This window comes from Mustela lutreola, chromosome 1, assembly GCF_030435805.1.
Source record: "Mustela lutreola isolate mMusLut2 chromosome 1, mMusLut2.pri, whole genome shotgun sequence".
In the NCBI taxonomy this organism is placed as follows: domain Eukaryota; kingdom Metazoa; phylum Chordata; class Mammalia; order Carnivora; family Mustelidae; genus Mustela; species Mustela lutreola.
The window spans coordinates 155521712-155544560 of NC_081290.1; the positions used below are offsets into that span (position 1 = coordinate 155521712).

Consider the following 22849-nt stretch of genomic DNA (forward strand, 5'->3'; position numbering starts at 1 on the left):
TGCCAAAATGGAGCTGTTTCAAATTCCAAATGCAGAACGGTTATTCAGTCCCTTTTAGTTTCTCCCCAAAGCCACACCTTTCTAATGGGAAGAACATGGATAACAAAAGAAGAACATATACTGTTGCTTCCTAAATGAGAAACTTGCTTGTATAGGTATACATTCTGAAGGGTTTACCTAGTCCAGAAGCTAGTCACCTTCCCCAAATGCTCCTTTCCTTTTCAATCAAACCAAAAAGCAAAACTGGCAGCTAGCATCAGTAGAAAATCAGCAAGGAGTTTCTCTGGGACAAAAATAGTCTTGGCTGCTATAGGGACAGATCCTCCAGATTTCCTCCCTGACACCAACAAATCCCTGGCAGCTAACTTCCTGTGGCCATCCAAGTTCCTAGCTTGGGCCTTCTTGAGATTCTCGGGGGAACTGAATGCCACAGTAGCATTGCCTCCTGGTTGGCTCACCAAAATTTGTTACTGATACCCAAGTTTGGCTGCCTATCACTCAACAAGTCAATACTCAAGAGATGAGTTTTGAATGGAAAGGAATAATAGCTTTATTCAGGAGACTGATCATCTGGGGAGAAGGTGAACTCTTGTCTAAAGGCCAACTCCAAGGTTTCTGTCTGGCCCAGGGGTTTTTAAAGGAGTTAGGGCAGTTAATAAGTAGAGGGAGTATAGTGGTTCATCAACATTTCTTGATAACTTGTAGACTCAATGGTGCCAGCTACAGACCTTATCTTGGTGCTTGGAGCTTGAGCTAAGGGTTAATCCAAAGAGGATTGATTCCTCTTTCATGATGTGCAGAAGTGCTATGTTCTTTCAGAAAGAAGGTATGATCTACAGATATACAAAGAAAAGTTAGTGAATCAATAACACAGGCTAAAATTTATTGCTAAAGTTTAAAGACTACTAGGTTGGCCTGAGGGGCAGAGGGAACTTCATTGCAATATGTAATAATTGTTTCTAAAAAATTAATTCCCCAGTAGCTCTTAAGTGCAGTTAATAACCTCCACAAGGCTTTTTGGCCTATCCTCAGATCAACAAAGAGTTAGGTAAGAAGTATCTGGATTGCTCAGAAGGGAATCAACCCAAATAAAATCTAGTTTTATCTGGAACATATAATATATAACTCACTAAATCTTTCCTAAAGTTAACTTCTGTTAATATTTATCCTCTTGTTTCATAAAAACTTATATGCAATATAAGTCCTCCCTCATGAACTGAAAGATTCCCAGAAGACTCAGAGATATTTCAGGAAAAACATTGAATTTTTAAATATCAATTGAAGTGTAAAATTGTGATAACAAGCCTCAATGTTGAGAACAATTTGGAAATATTGAAAATATTTTTTGAAATAATTGATTTACATGACGAGTTTTATGACTGAGGACAAATGTAAAAACAAACAAACAAACAAAAATCTTTTGACAATACCTATTTTTGTTTTTCTTTCACTAAATCATGTCTCTTCCCCAAAGTCATATTGCTAAGTATTAATAATTCATTATAATTATGAAGGGGAGTGTGACCATGATCCCAAAATAATAGATTAAATTTTAGAACTATGTAGGTGTATAACTAAAAATCTAAATATATTTAAACTGGAAACAAGTGACTGCTTAATGGATACAAAGTTTTCATTTAAAGTGATGAAAATCATCTGGAAAGTAGAAAGTAGAGATGGTTATATAATATTGTGAATGTACTAAATGTCACTAATGGTAAATGTTATATGTTTGCATTTGACAACAATTTAAAGAAAAAAAAAGCATATAGTTTTGTAAACAGAGTTTACATCAGACATTCACGGAAACACTTTAGTTAAAGGAACTTCAAAAAGGTATTATTTTAAGGCACTACTATCCACCTTTTAGTGTGGAGTATCTCTCAGCTCCCCTCAGTAAAGTTTTCTTCCTGTTAGTGAGTTCTTAAAATTTGTTGCTTGATTTAAAGAGCTTTTGTATTGTTGACTGACAATAGGATATTCTGAAGACCAAATAAGTTTATTTTCCAAAAGATTTTTCTCTTTTTATGATCCAATTCATGTAGTACAGTGATGGAACAATTGTTTATTTATTTATTTATAAATATTAGATTTTATTTACTTATTTACTTATTTATTTATTTATTTGAGAGCAAGTGGGAGCAGGGTTAGAGGCAAAGGGAGGAGAATCCCAAGCCAACTGATGAGAGACTTAATCCCACAACCCTGACCTGACCCCAAACCAAGAGTCAGATGCTTAACCTATTGAGCCACGAAGAGCCCCCTGGAACAACAAATATTTAACAAAAGTTCCAAAAACAAATAATCATAAGCAGATCACTGCCTACATGTCATTAAATATACAAATTCCAAATTAGTAAATGCTATGTGTAAATGGTTATGTTCATTTGAACATACAAATTATGGGAATAACATTAAGTAGAACTAAAACCAAGGGGCATATTCTATTTTGTATGTAAATTTTGGTATAAATTCTTGGTCATGAATGGAAGTAGTAGTCAAAGAATTTCCATGCCTTTGTTGCCTAAACCAGGAGAAACATATAAACTCCTTCCTACTTGGTGTAATACTAAATGGGGTCAACAGAGGTTTAGACACTGATTTAGGCAGAAATAGGAGTCAGGAAGTTTGTGCCAGTTTGAGTTTTTTGGCTTCGTTTGTTTTGGTTTTTGGTTTTTTTTAGATTTGTTGGCATAGACTACTCTGTAGGAGAAAATGCATTCTACCTGGCTATGAGAAGGTTGAGAACCACCGGGCAGACAGTTTACAGACAAAGGGGAATTGAATAGGAATGTAAGTGAGCACAGGAAGCAGAAGGGTGTCACTAGTGAAATGATACTTGTGTGTGCACATTAAGACAGAGAACAACTTGTTACAACCAGAGAGGAACATTAATTATTAGTTCTCACTGAAAGGAAACTGCCACTGGAAGTACTGATTCTGTCCACATCTTTATTCTAAAACCAGTCATGTCCAAACTGAATGAACCATATTAATTGGAGTAAATGTCTATCACCTTCTCAGGGTATGTTCTCATGGACTAAGTTTACCTCCCCAATGATTGTTAATCTTGGAGTGTGAACACTGAGCCGTGGAATACAGTTCTTTCTTGGTTTCGCTGGTGGTTTAGTTTTCAGTCTTGCTGTTGTCTGAACGTTTGTGTCTTTCCAAAATTCATATATTGAAATCCTAACCCTGTCAAAGGTAGTAGGTGGGTCTCGGAGAGGTGCATAAATCATGAGGGAACCTTCTTGAATGGGATGAGCGGTCTTATACAGAGATGCTACAGAGCTCAACAGCCCCACCATGTGAAGATACAATGAAAAGTCCACCACCTGGAAGAGGGCCTTATCCTCATGCTGACATTTTGATCCCACACTCCCAGCCCCCAAACCATAAAAGATAAATGTTTGCTGTTTGTAAGCCACCCAGTCGATGGTATTTTGTTTTAGCAGTTTGAATAGACTAAGACAAATTGGAGTTCACGGTACTAGACAGTGTTATTTCATGGATTCAACACACTTATGTTCTGACCAATTCTGTTAAATTAAAATAACTAATATTTCCTTTAAATACTATCATTATAAGGAAAAACCTCATAAATTCTGAAAAAATAGAGATTGGTTTTGTTTCTATTTTATCATCTACATATTTTTGAGTCTACTTTAATTCTTTAATTCTTGGGAATGCTTAACTTTTATGTTTCCTGAATCGGTACATAATTAGGCTTACTTAAAACATGTTTTCATAATTCTACAACAATTCTACCCTTTTCTAGAGGATAATTACACATATGGATAATGAAGAAGTCAAGGGGAGATTTTAAATAACCTTTCTAAGAGTCAAATAGTTCTTACGAAGTGGCTTTTTCCCCCTGTTGGTTTACTGACAATGGAAAGGCACTTCCCAATGGGCTGTTATTTTCAGAATCAGTGGCCCCAGATGACTACCCTCCTTGTGGTGGGGTTTATGGAGCAGATGGTGCAGGCAACGTGGGGAACATTATGGAGATGACATTAGCAGCAATTATTCCACCACTGAGTATTAGTATTCTACATTTTGTCATGCATGGAAACCTCTATGTGCAGTACCTCAGAATTAGAAAATCTTATAAAACGAAACCGGCAAGACATTTGTTAGAGAGTTTGCACTTTGCCCTCATTTTTTGAGAAAGGAAAATTATTTTTCAATCATTTTGAAATGATCCAAGATCTTTTATTAGAACTCCTAAAAAGAGAAAGAATTCTGAGTTATTTTTCCATTTGGCTATGAATTCAGTGATTTTTGCTGTAAATGTTCTCTTTTCTCAAGTGGCTGGCAAAAAACTCTACTGTTCTAGAAACTTCTTTAAAATATGATAGGGATTCCAGGGTAGATCAGTTGGTTAAGCAGCTGCCTTTGGCTCAGGTCATGATCCCAGGGTCCTAGGATAGAGTCTCAAATCGGGTTCCTGGCGCAGTGGGGAGCCTGCTTCTCCCTCTGCTTGTTGGTCCCCCTGTTTGTGCTCTCCTCTCCCTCTCTCTCTGGCAAATAAATAAATAAGATCTCTAAAAAATAAAATAAAATATGAGAATGATATGAGAATATTATAATGATAATGTATACAAATCAATCCAAATATATAATATATACATTATATATATATAATATATATATTTGGATTGATTTCCTAAACCAGAAGAAATCAAATCAATCTAAATATATATATATTATAATATATAATATTATATATTATAATATATATTATAATATATAATATGAATATATATTAATATTAATATATATTAATAATATAATATTAATATAAATATATTTAGATTTATTTGTATAATATATATAAATATATTATAATATATAATACTATATATTATAATATATATATTTAGATTGATTTGTATATAATATATACATATATATTTGTAAGTAATATATAATATATATAATATATAATATATATTTGGATTGATTTGTATACATTATCATTCTCATATTTTATTATTTAATTTTATTTTTTCTGAAATATAGATATTTATTATATAATATATAATGTATATTACATAATATATAACAGTATATATTAATACATAACATTATATATTAATATATTATATACATTGTGTGTGTATGTGTGTGTATATATATATATATATATATATCAGTTTTTTTGTATTGCTATCCTAAGAAAGTTTTACCAAATTAGTGGATTAGCAACACCAATGCATTCTTTTACAATTCTGGAAGTTAGAAGTCCAAAATTGGTTTTACAAAGCAAGAACCAAGTTGCCTGCAGAGCTATGTTCCTTGGGGGAGCTCAAGGAGTGAATTCATTCCCTTGCTTTATACAGCTTCTAGAAGCTGCCTTTATTCTTTGGTTCATGGCCCCTTTCCTTTATCAAAACCCAAGTCAATCCCACATCACATTACTCTGATGGTGACTCTGCTTTCACTTATAAGGATAATTGTAACTACATTGGGCCCACCTGGATAACCCAATTTCTAGGTTCATAATCACATCTACAAAATCTCTTTTGCTAAATTAGGATGCACACTCATGGGTTCTGGGGATTATGATGTACCTATGCTTGGGCCATCACTCCACCCACCACAACACATAAGATGTGCAATAAAAAGATGCTAATAATAAGTGGTAAGAGTTATATATTACAAAAAGTGTATCAATGACAAAACACTGCAATGTGTAGCATATTTCCCATAAATGAATAGACAGTTCTGATGAGTATTTCCAATTATTCATTTCATATTCTGATATCAATACTTTTGTATATAATTACATAAATAATATATGTAAGTGACAAGGTATAATTTAATAAAACAGAAACTATTGACACCACCGCCTAACCTCAGAATAAGAGCATTACCAATATTAAAGATACGTGTATAATCCACCCCAACCCTATTTCCCTAGTATCTCCCTAAGTAACCATAATCAAGAATTTTGTGTTTCTGGGTGCCTGGGTGGCTCAGTGGGTTAAAGCCTCTGCCTTCAGCTCAGGTCATGATCCCAGGGTCCTGGGTTCGAGCCCTCTCTGCTCAGCAGAGAGCCAGCCTGCTTCTCTGCCTGCCTCTCTGCCTACTTGTGATCTCTGTCAAATAAATAAATAAAATCTTTAAAAAAAAAGAATTTTGTGTTTCTTTTTTTTTCTTGTCTTTATTTATTTCCTTTTTTTCCCATTTTATTTATTTATTTGTTTGTTTGTTTGTTTTTTATTTTCAGCATAACAGTATTCATTATTTTTGCACCACACCCAGTGCTCCATGCAATCCGTGCCCTCTGTAATACCCACCACCTGGTACCCTGACCCCCCACCCCCAGCCCCTTCAAAACCCTCAACATGGACGGGACTGGAAGAGATTATGCTGAGTGAAATAAGTCAAGCAGAGAGAGTCAATTATCATATGGTTTCACTTATTTGTGGAGCATAACAAATAGCATGGAGGAGATAGAGAGAAGGGAGTTGGGGGAAATTGGAAGGGAAGGTGAACCATGAGAGACTATGGACTCTGAATTTTGTGTTTCTGATTCGCTTGTTTGCCCTTAAAATTTTGATAGATAGATAGATGATAGATAGTTAATAGGTAGATAGATAGATAATAGATAGATCATAGATGATAGGTAGATAATAGGTAGATGATTGATAGATAGATAGATAATAGAGAAAGAGAGAAAGATTGCCTGGTTTTGAGCTTTTAAAAAATAGTGCCATAGCATATTTTTGACACTTTGTTTTCAGTACATTTAACTAAGATTTATCCTCATTTTTTTTTATTTTTTAAAAGATTTTATTTATTTGACAGATAGAGATCACAAGAAGGTAGAGAGGCAGGCAGAGAGAAAGAGGGGAAAAAGCAGGCTCCCTCTACAGAAAGCCTGATGTGGGGCTTGATCCCAGGACCCTGGGAACATGACCTGAGCCGAAGGCAGAGGCTTTAACCCACTGAGCCACCCAGGGACCCCTTTCCTCATTATTTTAAATAGCAGTATCAATCCACTTCACTGCTATGTAACATCTAATTTTGTTGATAAATCATAATTTATTAATCATTTTCCTGTCAATGAATGTTTGAAATGGTTTTTGTTTTTATTACAGCTAACAGTGCTACTATAAATATTTTTGTGTTATGTCTTCTGGCACACATGTACAAGAGTTCCTTTAAGATTTATACTTAGAACTGAAATATTGGTCTCTTGAGTACTTGTATATATCTAATTTATAGTACAAGTTAATCTTTCTCACCTTTTTCTGCTTTCAACAGTAATGTATGTGGTATCATTTTCCTCTCTATTCATGCCAACCTCTGACATCAAACTTTTTATTCTTAACAAGACTTTTGGTACAAATACGGTATCTTATTAAAGTCTAAACTTTGCACTTCTTTGCTATCAGTGGGCTTCAACTTTTTTTTCACATAATTCTTGGATATTTGTGATCTTTGTCCAGTGAAATGTCTTCTTTTGACTACTTTTCTACTCAGTTTTTTTTTTTTTGTCTTTTTCTCAACGATTAACATGAGATCTTTTATAGCTTGGCACCAGCCAGCTGTCAGTTATACCTGTGTGGCAAATATCATCTTCCAGTATGGTTTGGCTTTTCATTATCCTTAAGGAACCTTCTCATGAATAGAATTTCCTAACATTTGATCTCATAGAATTTATTAATCTTTATTTTATGATCATTACTATTGTGCTTTTTAAAGAATTACCTCAAAGCTATAATACTCTGTTATGTTTTCTTTCTGTTTTTTTAGACCCATCTTATTTGAGCTTTCAACTCATCCAAACCTTTTTTTTTTTTTTTTTTTGACTGTTATTATTGGGATAGAACTGAACATTTTTGTTGTAAGCAAAACAATTTATTAACTAATCCATGTGTGCACCACTAATCCAACTCTACTTCCTTTATATATCAAATAAAGATTGTTTAGACTATTCATTTTGTCCCATTGGCCAGTTTGTCTGCACCAACCATAATGTTTTACAGCTTTATAATCATTTCAGTTACCTACTACAGGAAGTCCCTCTACTTCTTTCTTCTTCTGTAAGAATACCTTGGCTATCCGAGACCTTCAGTGGTATTCTATATAAACTATAAAATTAGCTCATTAGTTTTCTCAAAAATTGTTTTGTTCTGACAAAAATGACATTGACTCTGGCTACTAGTTTTTACACAATTGTTACCTATACAACATTTCCTCTTTCTTTGCATAATCATGGCATCTCCCCCTATGTATTGATCTACTTAAGTTTTCAAGAAATTAGGAAATGTTCTAGGTAAAATCTCACAGTTTTAAAGATTTATTTCTACATATCTTATGTGATCAGTCATAGCATGTGATACTGTTTTTTCAATATTTCAGTTCATTTCAACCCCATAAATTATGCATTCATAGCAATTTTTTATAGAGAAGTCTAATCAAATTTGTATCGCAGTTCACCGGTTTCTTGCTCGTCATTTCTATTTGCACTGCAGAATAGCATTCTGTGTTTTTTTTTTAAATTCTTCCCTCTGAAATGCATTAATTAAAAGTCCATTTTATAAATGTTCAAGAAAAAACTTTTTCTTTAATGTCTTTCTTTCAATTTGGAAGAATTAGCGAGTACACTAATCAAATTAACTCTAATATTGTCTTAATATTTTGATGATGTTAACCCACTATATCCTGGGTTTCATTATTGATGCAAAGTCTACCACCAGTCTCGGTATTTTCCAATAAAGGTAATTACAGGTCACCTGGGTGGCTCAGTCGGTTAAACATCTAACTCTTGGTTTTGGCTCAGGTGATCATGGGTCCTGGAATTGAGCCCTGGTCAGGCTCTACACTCAGTGGAGAATCTGTTTGGGGAGTCTCTCTCTCTCCCTTTGCTCCTCTCTCTGCTTTCTCTCCCCCCTCTCTCTCTCTTAAGTAAATAAACAATTTTTTTAAAAAAATGTAATTATATACATACCATACACATGTCATACAATTCATCCTTTTAAGTTTATAATTAAATGACCTTTACTGAACTCACAAAATTGTGAAACCATCACTATAACCATTTTTGAACATTTATTTATTGTTAACAAGGAAACCATGTACACTTTAGCAGTCCTTCCTCACCTCTCCCCAACTACTAATCTGCTTTCTGTCACCATAGGTTTGTCTGCTGTGGACATTTTATATACCTGGAATCATACAATACAGAATCTTTTGTGACTTAAAAAAAAATATATATATATACATATATATATATATATATATATATATATGTAATTTATTTATTTGACAAAAAGAGACCTAGCGAGAGAGGGAACACAAGCAGGGAAGCAGGAGAAGACGAGGGAGAAGCAGGCTTCCTGCCGAGCAGGGAACCGATACAGGACTCGATCCCAGGACCATGGGATCACGACCTGAGCCTAAGGCAGGTGCTTAACAACTGAGCCACCCAAGCGCCCTATGACTGTTTTTTTTTAGCATAATATTTATAAGATTCATCCATGTTGCAGCTTGTATCAATACTCCATTTTGATGAATGAATAAATAGAATGTGGTGTTCCATATGATGGGATATTGTTTGGCAATAGAAGGGTTATTCTTTCAAACATATTTTCTTTGCCTTTGATATTCTACAGTTTTAATATAATGTCTTCATATGGATTTATTTTTATTTACCTTTACTTGTATTTTTGAGTTTCTTATATCTTTGCATTAGTTTCTTTGGTTTATTCTGCAAAATTCTTGTCGTTTTCTCTGTTGGCTTTTGCTATTCCTTTTCATCCCTCTGGGATCTCAATTAGATGTAGATTACTTTAGACTTCCTCTTTCTATCTTGAAAGTCATTTTCTCTCTCCTTTTCTCCCACTTTGCATCTGGGACATTTCCCAGCTCTACAGTCTCCTCAAGTTCTTTGTTCAAAAGTTTCTTATATGCTTTAACATATCCATTAAGTCTTTAATTTCAACACTTGGATTTTCATTTTATTATTATTTTATTATTTTTCAAATATTCTTGTCATTATTGGCTTCTATTGCAGGATTTATCTTTATTTCTTTAAATACATTTTACCTGTTTATCTCATATTTTTGATGTGGAGTTTCCAAGTCTGCATCTCCTCATGTCTACTTTCTTTTGTCTGTAGTAAATTATTATTGGTTATAAACATATATTTGGTTGAACTTTATCCATGATATTCTTGAAGGACTAATTAATGAATCCTTAGTCACAGGTTCAGTTTTTCCATCTTGTGGTGGTGCAAGACTTGGTTTCCCAGTCTAGACATTGTATTTGCTTACCACCACTGCTTTTACTTTGGCATTGGCTCACTCTTACTTTTGTTACTATTTTTGTCTTTGAAGAATACCTTTATATTATTATAAGACAGCAAACTTTTTTAAAGTGAATATTTTTTCCATTATCCATAAAATAATGTCTAGGAGAAAGGCCCATCTATGTGTCTGTTTACCATTATGTTGGAAGCATATGTCCTTTATAAATACATTTTTCATCTATATCTGCATCTATGTCTGTATTTCCTGCATATCAAGTCCTTTTTTCTCACACTCTTTATTCTATTTTATTTTTTGAAAGAAGACTAACACCAAGTAAAAATCAGTAAAGTTCTTATTTTCATAATATACTCCTTCCATATCCCCTGTTTTCATTCTTGTTGTGTTTCATTCCCTTTCCTGCAGATTGTTTGCCTGGAGGTGACAGGCACTATGCATAATTCAACTTTATAACCCTCAGCACATTGCCTGTCACACAGAAGGTGTTCAATAGATATCAAATAAAAAAGTAAATTATAATGCTTAAAGTCGACCTAATTCCTGTATTAATCATACAAAAATACAGTGATTACTGGATTTTGTGTCAAAATACAGGACCCGTTTTATTATGTTCCCAATGTTTGCCTAGTTAACTTTTTTCTTTCTTTTTTTTTTTTTTTTTCATTTTAAAAACCAAGCTCAATTAGATTTTCCTCAGGAAATCTTCCCTGATCCTTCTACCTTAGTCCCTATTAGCTATTATTTCCTTATGTTTCCATAGCATGCTGTGTGTGCTTCCAATATAGCACTTATAATGTGGAAAGATAATTGTCTGTTTATGGTCTATCTTCTACAACGTAATGAACAATTTCACAGCAGAGACCATTTTTCAATATTGTATCATCAGCACTGAACTAAATTCCAGATTGGCAATATGTGATAAACAGTTGTTGAATGAATCCAATAAATTTGAGACTAACATTGGTCTTTTTATATTTTTAATGCGAATAAATTCTATTGAACTTATAGTGAAAATAAATGATCTATCTCATGCTCAAATATATGCACGTGTCATTGAGCATACACACTTTATTTTCACAGAAAATAATTGAATAATAATGTAGCATGACAAAATATGTGTCAAGTTAAGAATTGCATAATTTTCAAATAAATTTCTAATAATTTAATAAGGCTAAAAACCATTCTCTAATAACAGCACCAATAGCATCAACAATTTTAAAAACAGTAAAAGAAACTGAATTTTTTAACCTGAATGTATCTTTTCAAAAGATTAATTAGTATCCTAATTGTTGAATTTGTAAAACCATTTTATTAAATAACATTATAAATAAGAAAGGCAGTGATAGTTTCCACTATACTCATCATTTTAGATTAAAATGTTTACAGTCATTGGAAAGCATTCAAGATGTTTAGAAAAAATATTCTAGTTAGTGATATTATTTATTTTTGTTCTATCTTATGATATTTTTTTTTTTTAAATTTTTTATTTTTTATAAACATATATTTTTTATATACATATATTTTTATCCCCAGGTCTGTGAATCACCAGGTTTACACACTTCACAGCACTCACCAAATCACATACCCTCCCCAATGTCCATAATCCCACCCCCTTCTCCCCAACCCCCTCCCCCCGGCAACCCTCAGTTTGTTTTGTGAGATTAAGAGTCATTTATGGTTTGTCTCCCTCCCAATCCCATCTTGTTTCATTTATTCTTCTACCCACTTAAGCCTCCATATGATATTTTAATAATAAAAATATTTTTTAAAAATATTATCTTCTGAAAATATTCCTAGCACATTCATTCTTAAGAATACTTTATACCGCTAATTTTTGCTCAAACTATTGAGACATAATGAAAAAAAAGTTTAATTATACTAAATAAATCAACACATTTAAGTCTTTTGCCACTTGCATGATTCCGTAGGTTCTAGACTCTAAGTGATCACATGAAAAATTATTTGTGTAAGAAAAATGCATCATCAAAACAAAGGAGCAAAGGGAAGAAAAAAGAGAGAGAGGGACAAACCAAGAAATAGACTCTTGGGGCACCTGTGTGGCTCATTCTGTTAAGGGGCTGCCTTCGGCTCAGGTCATGATCCCAGGGTCCTGGGATGGAGCCCTGCATCTGGTTCCCTGCTTGTGGAGAGCCTGCTCTCCCTCTCCTGTTGCCTACTGCTCTCTGCCCACTTGTGCTCTCAATCTCTCTCTCTCTCTCTGTCAAATAAATAAATAAATAAAATCTTAAAAAAAAAAAAAAAAGAAACAGACTCTTAACTGTAGAGAATAAACATGGGAGAGATGGAAGGGGGAATGGGTGACATAGGTGATGGGAATTAACAATGGCACTTGTGATGAGCATCAGGTGTTGTATGGATGTATTGAATCCCTGTATTACACACCTGAAATTAATATTACACTCTATGTTAACTAGACTGGAATTTAAATAACAACCTAAAAAAGAAAAGAAAAGAAAGAATGATGATTAAGAAGAATACTAGAAAAGGCATGAAATTCATTCAGTGAAGATGCAAGATGAAAAACCACATGCCCAATATAATTTCAACTACATGAAAAAGTGTAGGATAAAGAAAAGAAAAAAAAAAGACATCAAGGTATCAATAATGATTGTACTGTAGAGACCTGTTTCCTTTACTCTGTAAGGACACAGTTGAAAACCACTTGCATACATCACCAGTACAGAAATGTGGCCACTAGTCCTACAGAGGCAGTGTGTGCGTGTTCATGTATGGGGAAGTGGTGGAGGAGGAGAGAAGGGGAACCTGCACAGAGACAGAAAGAAACAAAAAACAAGGAAAGGACAGGGCAGAAGTAAGTAAGAAGGCAGGGAGAAAAGGAAGGAGAAGTGGGAGGAGTCTGCGGACTGGAAATTACCTGAAAACACTAGGGAAATTCACAGTTAGAGACCAGAGGGAAGAGAAGCACTTAACAAATTTTATTAACATTTAATGATGATTTTCCTTACTTTTTCCCTAATTGGTCATTTTAGTTAGTTTCTAGCAATCCTATACTCCCCTAGAGAGCCAAAGATGAATATTGTATTCTGTTATTTTAGGTGCTACATCTAGCTGTGCTTTTTACTAACTTTGGTCTTTCCCCAGGGTACTCATTATGGAGAAATGACAACTTGGTATCTACTAGATTTAATTGGATAACATTTAGGTATAAGGTGTCTGCAATTTCCCATCAGTATGGATGTTAATCAGTAACCCCAAACACCTTAAAAAAAAAAAAAACCAAATAAACAACAACATCAAAAATAACACCAACCAAAAAAACCCACAAACATACACCACATAAACCCAGGATATTTGCATTAGTTTACAAAACAGTTGTTTTGCATGCAAGACAATCATAACTGTCAGTATATAATGCTGGCAATGTATCCTTTAAAGCTCTGAAACCAGAATTTATGGGTCTGGATTACAACTATGCCTCCTATTAGCTTTGTAATCATGTTGAAGTTACTTGGCTTATCTTGGTCCCACAGTCCACATCTGTAAAACTGCATTAATAATACTTCATAGATTTGCTATGAGGATGGCAGGAGGAATCCACAAAGCAATTAGTATAACATGCGGCACAAAGTGATAGGTAAGCAACAATATGTACCATTATAGAAGAGGGCCCTGGAACACAAACCTATTACATAGAGAGATGGGGGGGACGGGCATTGAATAAAAACAGGAAATACAGAAATACATAAATTTTGAAATGCAAAATTTAATACAAAAAGTTAATGATAAGCTTATCATACGGGTTTGAAAATTTTCCATATTATTCACCAGGTTCAAAATTACAATTATCTAACCCAAATTCTTATGTGGCATATCAAAATGCCCCTATTATTTCAAAAACTAATTTATAAAAGGAAAATACAACCAAATTTGTATTTAATATGAATTTTGATTTTGAGGATCTAAAAGCTAATATTTAATGAGTGTGGTTCTAAGTACCTCATGTGGATCAAATCCAATGCTTGCAGCCACCCCACAAAAGGAAGCACTATTATAACTATCCCTATTTTAAGGAAGAAAAAACAAGATACAGCAAGATTAGAAAGCTATCTCACTGCAAGAGCTGAGATTCGATCCCCAAAAGACTGAGTCTAGTATATGAACCATTATAAAATTTGCCTAATTGAATTATTATTTTTTGTACCTCACAATGTAAAATTTCAAATATAAGGTCTATTACTTACTATGTCATGTATAGATGGAATTTGAACTAGATTTTAATGGATACTTACTTTCAAAACCAAACATGATATATAACTTTACATTGCCAATAAAATATTTTCTTAAAACATTAATTTAAACTAATTATCATTCTATTATAATAATATATCATTCTATTATAATAATAATTTTAGACTTCTGAAATGTCAAAATTAGTCTTTCTATAGTATGAAATAATAACTATATTTCATCATTGTTACTTTACTATATTGATAATATACTAATATAATATAACATATACATTAAGTATATAACATATAGTTAACATGTAACTTACCAGTTACTTTTCTTAGCAGGCATCATTATAACTGGTTTTGATTAAAGCATATTCTCCCATAATTAAGGCAGAGAGAAACTGACTTCAGTCCAACCACCTATTTCTTTGGCAGTGGATAGGAATGGTATTAATACAGTATAACATATAACAAATATTATTTATTATGAAGGATGAAAAAATGATGAAAAAGTAAGATTAACTTCTGAAGGTCTTACTGCAAAAGGAGTTTGTAGAGAAGAGAATCATTAAATGTCTCTGTCCTAAAGTTTTATGATTCCATATAAAATTCAATTCAGTTGCCTTATAAGACTTATGAATGAGTTCAATACCTGTCTAAATTTCAGAAATGGAAATATAAATATTTATTTCATTTTCATATATGTTATATCATATTTATTATTGTCTTTTTTTTACTCACTTATAACCTTTCTATATTTTCACCCTTATAGGGCATAACTCAGGTGAACAGGGAAAATTCCATCAATGAAATGATTAGACTTTATGTATGTTTTGCATTTTAAGGATAATTACATTTTAAACCAACTTTAGTAAGTCTGTTTTAGAATGTTTTGCATGTACTGCATATACATCCATTATCTCTATTTTGCAAAATTGTTTCCTGCTTTAGTTCCTGGTCTTTTAGTTTAGGCAAGTTATTTCAAGTTACAAGGATTTCTTTTAGGTGGCATTATTTGACTACCATTTAATTTACTCTATTTACACAAATGATCAGGACTCACAAATTATGTTGGTTGCCCAGTATAAATGGGATACACCAGCTATGAGGATTAAGTTTGAAAAATTTATTTTCAAAATGCTGAATTTGGTTGTTTAATAGGGTAGTTTCCCAGAACAATGGTCATTTGCAGACTATTGAAAACCCAAACTTCAAGAACAGTTAAAACCTTAGTTTCTAGGTTTTCAGGAGATGGTCATTTTTGTTTTGTCAGTTTTGTTTTGGACCCTGGTCCTAAACCAAAGGCCTAAGTATGTTAGTAAACAAAGATATTTCTGGTTATTCACAGAAAGAACACAGTGGATATAGGATAACATTTGGCCTTGATGATAGGTGACAGTTGATTTCTGCCTTGTGTGATTTAGAAACAGAAACTGAAGGATCCCTGGGTGGTTTTTGTTTTTGTGTTTTTGTTGTTGTTGTGTTTCTGTTTTGCTTTGTCTTTTAGCGCATTCTTGTAGGAAAAGTTCCTGGAAGATCTGTCTATAAAATTTATCACTAAACTAATAGTATAGGATAAGGAGATTCAACTAAATTTTATTATATATACTGTAGCTTAAAAGTACTTTTATTTTAGCCTCACAGTGGGGAACAGTTGCAGACTGTAAGGAAATTCCTCACTTGTCAGTTATTGTTCCTAGCAGGCATCATTATAACTGGAGTTGCTTTCATCTTCTCCTCTGGTTAAGACAGAGAGAAACCTACTTTAGTCCAATCACCTATTCCTTTGGCAGTAAATTAGGAATGAGACACAGACTACAGAGCAGTAAGCAATGCAAGAACTGGTCACCAACCAGAGAGCTATGCTTCTTGGTCAACTGAACTCTAGACTAAGGGAGGGTGACCTGGCTGGTAGAAGCTTGTTCATATATCCCCATTTACAGGTTCTGCAGATCCTTGTGGTTGGTGGGATTTCCATATTATCATGAACTTTGTGGTACAAAGCTGAAGTGAACTCTGTTCATTGTCACTTTGGAAGATACATGGGGCACCTAGCAAGCAAAAAAAAAAAAGAAAGAAAACATTATCTGGTATGTAAACTCAGTTGCAGTTAGAAGATAAGGGTCTTTGTGCACAAATCATAATCAAGAGAACATACAGATTTGTAACATTTGCTACTGAAATTTGACCTCCCTACAAGAGAAGCAGTCTACCAGGTCTGATATTATAGAAACATTCTTTGTGATTGCTTGGTTATTATATTCTGTTAACTGGCAATTTGCTTTTCAAGGAATAAAAAAAGATGAAAACTGGTGTTCAGTTTCTCTGAATATCTCCAGCCTTGGCTATTTTCCATGGAAATGAAATCTTCCTCAAATGTTCACTTCATTCACACTTATAACAAAGTCTGAATGTTTAATTTTTTCAATCATTTCAAAAATATAATGGGAAAATTGTATTTATAAATTCAAAGTTAGTGCTTATGTTCATATACATACAAAACCCACGCACACACCTGGCTATAAATCTATGTCATTCTTTACATTAGCCCAGAAATTGTGAGCAAGAATTTGACTGAAATCTTTGACTCTTCCCCTTTTTAAGTCAACTATGAGTAGTCTAATCAGGAAAACTCTTTAGTCAAATCTTCTTAAAGGATTACTGGCAATAATGTCCCTTTATTATTATTTCATTATTTCAAAATCACCTTTTATTTTTTCCAAATCACCTGTTTCATGGAACTTACTATATTAAACATGAGGAAATGTATCTTCATTGTAAAGAAGAATATATAATCATTTTTATAAAACAGCTTTCAAGAAAATTTCACTAAATGCATTCTGGATGCTATTGGGTATCTACTGAAAAAAATGGTTCTAGAAAATAAATGCAAAGATGAAAATATTTTACTTCAAATGTCTCATAGCAATCCAACATTTTATTCTGACAAATTAGGAAAGCAAAATTTGAATGGAATGGCAAAATATAAGCATAATAAAATTGTACTCTTCTGTGACCTCTTCTTTGGAGACATTTAGATCACTGAAAACATGGGCAAAGCCTTGTAACTAAAATGACTCTTGTTAGTAGTGAGGATTGTGGGGTCTGGAAAGCTCACAAGCATGTCAGTGGCTTTTGCTAAAATTCAGAGGTGCCCAAGGAATAGCACATAAGATTCTGAACTTTTAAAGCAGTTTTTTTTCTTTCTTTCTTTATTTTATCGTAGGATTACAGAGTGAATATCTTTCTTCGTCAGAAATGGAATGATCCCCGCCTTGCGTATAGTGAATATCCTGATGACTCTTTAGACCTAGACCCTTCTATGCTAGACTCCATTTGGAAACCTGACTTGTTCTTTGCCAATGAAAAGGGTGCCAACTTTCATGAAGTTACTACAGACAATAAATTATTACGAATTTTCAAGAATGGAAATGTTCTTTACTCAATAAGGTGAGTCATAGACAAATCCCTGATTCCAGTGAAATACTGTGTTTTTTTTTTTTAATAAATGTTTTGAGATTTTTGAGTAAGTGCTATCATTGTTCTTCTTGAGTTCCTCTAATATACCATTTCCCAAATATGTCCAATCACCAATAATAGACCCAAGTTCCAGATCTAGAAACTGTATGAGTAATTCTTGAAAATCCACTTTTTAAATTTTTTTATTTTTTATTTTTTAAAGATTTTATTTATTTTTTTGACAGAGAAAGAGACACAGCAAGAGAGAGAACACAAGCAGGGGGAATGGGAGAGGGAGAAGCAGGCTTCCCAGTGATCAAGGAGCCTGATGTGGTGCTTGATCCCAGGACCCTGGGATCATGACTAGAGCCAAAGGCAGAGGCTTACTGACTGAGCCACCCAGGTGCCCCAAAATCCAGTTTTTAGAAAATAAATGGCTCAGCCTCTTAATATCAGCGAAATTGGTGGACAGTTTAAAGGCAAATTGAATGATAGCTGATTCATACACTGTAATTATATTTTTACAGATGCATACTTCTTAAAATATTTGTTGGTGAAGAAATATTTGGATTTACTTGTCTGGAATTCATTTTCCATAAATTATTTTTCAGATATTTATATTTTTTTGATCTCCTTGGGGTTCTCTGGTCATTCTTTAGTAAAGACCTTATTTACATTTCAGTTAAGACTATATAGCTTTTAATAATACAAAAACATAATTAATTCATACCAAAATATAAACACTGATATTAAAATTTCTTGACTGTTGAACTTGAGAGCTTATTCAACCTTGTCTGTTTATTAAATATTAAACAGGTGTAAATCAATAAACAATAGTTGAAAGGATGTATTTGATGATTTGTGCCACACCTGAGAAATATTCTAAAATAAAATTATTATCTTAAAACTTCCATAATTTATTTTCTTTATTTAGTTTATAGGAGGTTATAGATATTTCATTGTTTATATCAAGTCCTATTGGATTGAAAAATGGGCCATGCATTAAGAATTGCTTACGTATCTTGGCAACGTTTTTGAGAAAAGTTATGAAATGATTCTGAATTGTCTCTTTTGTCTTTCAGTATGAGTTCAGATAAAACAGATGTCTCTTAGCTCCTTGTTTTTGTTTGTTACAACCATGCTCACTTAATCAGAATAAATTCATTTTTGTGAGTTGTTTTTAGAAATCTCATAGGATTTTAAAATCTCCAAATGGCAGTTTCTTTGTTAACAAAAATTGTGCTAGAAAAAAAAAATCTCACTCAATTTACAAATGGAACATCTGTGATGTTTCATGAGAGACCTGGCTTTCTTGCTTGTTTAAAGACTGTCCTGGAAATCCTGATCGATCGAACTTATCCATTTATTCCTATTTCCTTCTTACACCTCCTAAAACAAAGAAATAAACTGAGTAAGGAGTAAAAAAGGCATTAACACACAGGAGGATGAAAGTGGAAAAACGACAGTGACAGATGAGCGATTATGACATATTTTAGAACACTGGAAAATGAATGCATTGTGAATACTAACTTAACAGGCACAACTGAAATCTGAGCTACAGAGAGGGACCCCAAAAGGAAGAAAATAATATCCTCAAACTTTTAGAAATTTAAGGTATCTAAAACTTCAGAAAGTGGAAGCTAGATAAGAAAGAAAAGGACAAGAATTGATTTAAAATCTGCAGAAAGAAGACCGAGCTTTCTATTCCTGAGTTTCTTGTCCATGTCCTTCAGACTAGGAACTACATTTTTTTTTTCTTTTTGCCATCTGGAATGAGCAGAAAGAGGATGGAAAACCTGGGGGAGGTTCTACCATGAGCTTCAAGAGTAGACTCCAGGTACAGCTGACATCTGTCATGGGGCATTATACTAAGAAAATGGAGATTACATGATGTTTTCACACTGTATGGTGAAATGTTTGTTCTCCGTAAAATGTTGAAAGCCAGTCCTAAACCTCTTCTATTGAGCAGTAGTAGTCAGAAGAATGTACCTCTGGGAAAATATCTACAGATATGACCATTGGGGAACCACCAAGAAAAAATCTGCACGGTCATGTTATTATTCTACTGTTAAGCCCATTACTCAGTGAACCATCTGCTACTAACTGAGTTCCAAATGGTTTTTCTTACCTTATTTTTAAATAAAAACAGACATTTGAGAACATTCTATAATAGTAATGATCAAAAAAGAAGCAGAGGCCATGGAATGCCTGGGTGGCTCAGATAGCTAAGCATCTGCCTTCTGCTCAGATCATGATCCCAGGGTCTTGAGATTGAGCCTCATGTTAGGTTCCCAGCTCAACAGGGATTCCGCTTCTCTCTCTCCCTCTGCCTCTCCCCCTGCTTGCCCCCTCTCTGTCACTCTTTCTTTCTCAAGTGAGTACATAAAATCTTAAAAAAGAAATAAAAAAGCAGAGGCCAAAAGAAACACACAGAAGAAATAAAGAGAAAAGAGGAGAAAATTAAAGAAAGAGAAAAGGATTGACTCGAGAAAATACAGAGAGCAGAAGAGACCATTAAAAAAAAAAAAAAAAAAACAAACCCTGGACAGATGAGATAGCTACATGCATGAAATAAGAAAGGAATAAAAGAAATCATTCAGAGCATAACAGGAGCAAAGAATAAAGCAAAGTGAGAAAAAGAATCAGTAGAATATTTGGAAGCTGAAGTGAAGACATCTCCCAAAAAGTAGAATCAAGATACAAAGAAATAGAGGAGTGTCGCGAGCAAAATCCCTGGGTCCCGCCAGGAGGTCGCAATGTGTAAAGAAGAGATAGAGAGATGGATATGATGTAACTCACTTGATCTTTATTGGGACGAGGTCCGCACCACTATCGTGGTCTGGTCAGGGTCCGCTGACGTTGTCACGGAGAAGGAGATGTCGCCTCACAATCTAGACAGAGAGGTCACCACAGAAGTTGAGACTGAGAACCAGCGAGTGGTCGGCAATGAAACTGTTGGGGCGTCGGTAGCACCGGGGATGATGTTCTCCCGACAGGAAACTCGCTTCGCCTCAGTGCAACCCGATGCCTCTTTATATACTGTGCTAAGTCTCCTTCATAAACATATTACATCACTTATTTTTCTTATGCTTACACACCAAAAACATACACACGTCGTAAACATGTTTTGGTCTACGATATTTCGCACAAAAAAATATTTACAACTTGTTACTCCGCGCTAATCTTATCACTACACGCATATGGTCTAGGCTTACTTGCTATGTGGTTAGTTTGCAATTTGTTCCTGTTTTTCATTCAGTAGGGGTTTGCACTTACTACATATCATTTATTTATTTATTCATTTATTTATTACACTTTATTTATTAAAGGTTCGTACTCACTACAAGGAGAAAGAATGTGAAAATCAGCACATCAACACAGAGGTTTAATATCTGATTAGTAAGAAAAAAGAGGAAAAACAGAGATTTCCATGAAAAACAAGGAATTGATAGTTTGCCTGCTGCAATGGCTATTGAAAGCGACACTGTAGCTCTGATAGAGGGTTTGTTGAATTTGTAGCTCTGATAGGGAATTTGTTGATTATTGAAATGAGATAATTATTAGTACTAGGGAAAACAAAATGTTACATGAGAGTTATAATTATAGCAAACAACTATGCTTAACAGTGAATAGTAATTAATTATTCATAACATGTAAACACTGACTATTAATTTAACCGTAAATATTTGTGTAACTAAATTTTGAGTATCATGGGAGAATTAAGTACACAAAGTATGGTATAAAAGACATTTTTTCCTTGTTAGAAATAATAGACAATTTCACAAACTTAAAAAATCAAGCATAATAGAATAGCAATTGAGATGTAGGACTATAAATCATTGACAAGTGTCTAAAGAGAGGCTGCCATCAGGGAGCTAAAACTGAACTGAGGGCAGGATGGAGAGGGCAAAAATACACTGTGGGTTTTTTGTTTGTTTTTTAATGCTTTCTATAGAGTTTTAACTTCTAGTCTCAGTTTTTGTTTTGTTTTGTTTTGTTTTGTTTGCTTCCAGAGTTTATTCTCAGTATTTTTGTGTTTGAACTTTGTGTGTGTGTGTGTGTGTGTGTGTGTTTGAACTTCTAAATGATATCCATGAATTGTACTGATAAATTTTTTAATAAAGTCCTTTTCGAGGGAGGGCTCTGGAGCTAGACACATACCTTCTAGATGTTCTGAGTTGGGATTTGGTTTTACCTTACTTATAAAATCAGCTTGTTACTTTTAAACAAGCTAATTGTTTATGAGCTTCTCATAAGAAGACACAGGACTCTGGGTCAGAGATAAAGGAATATATTATTTACCACAAGCAACATGAGCATCAGTGAATTGACCTAATTTCTCCTTTGCCCTCAAGTTTCACTGGAGCACTGGATCAGCGTAACACACACTGTGTGTCTGTGTCCCAGCTGTGGAACACTGAGTTTGGGGAATCCACTGCCTTTATTATAAGCAATAAGCAAGCCTCCTCTCTGTCCAGAAGGACAACATTATCTCACCTCTCAAAATTAGCAGCTATATAAACAACCTGGAAAAATGGCTCAGGTAAAAGAATAGTCTGGGCTTTACAGTCTTGGTACACCCAGCAAGAGGTAGGAGTACCAAAACGCACAGAGACCCATAGATGACTGTCTCTCCCAAACCATATCCAGGCTCTATGACTTACCAGCTGTTATTTGGGGCACGTTTGTGGGGGAAAGGCTCATTTTTTTATATGGATGGTAATAATTACCTTGAGCCTGAAATAATGTATGTAAAGCATGTAGCATAGTGCCAGGCATACAACAGAGAGTAAAGTTGTTATTTGTGTCTTCCCTTAAAACAAAATAAAGCAAAGCAAAACAAAAAAACCCCCAAAAGTGTAAGTGCTGGTATTTTCCAGAATCTATAAAGTA

General features: G+C 33.8%; 1 protein-coding gene and 1 long non-coding RNA gene across 2 annotated transcripts in view; one reads left to right on the forward strand and one right to left on the reverse strand.

Moving 5' to 3' along the window:
• The window catches only part of GLRA3 (glycine receptor alpha 3), a 194503-nt gene that overhangs the window by 100607 nt on the left and 71047 nt on the right, over positions 1–22849 (forward strand). Inside the window, exon 4 of the mRNA XM_059177450.1 lies at positions 17724–17947. Coding sequence (XP_059033433.1) covers positions 17724–17947 — 224 coding nt within the window. The remainder of the gene's footprint in view (positions 1–17723; positions 17948–22849) is intronic.
• The window catches only part of LOC131833763 (uncharacterized), a 127944-nt gene continuing 119755 nt past the window's right edge, over positions 14661–22849 (reverse strand). Inside the window, exons 5-6 of the long non-coding RNA XR_009354622.1 lie at positions 20756–20847; positions 14661–16548 (exon numbers count right to left, since the gene is read on the reverse strand). This is a non-coding gene — a long non-coding RNA (uncharacterized LOC131833763). The remainder of the gene's footprint in view (positions 16549–20755; positions 20848–22849) is intronic.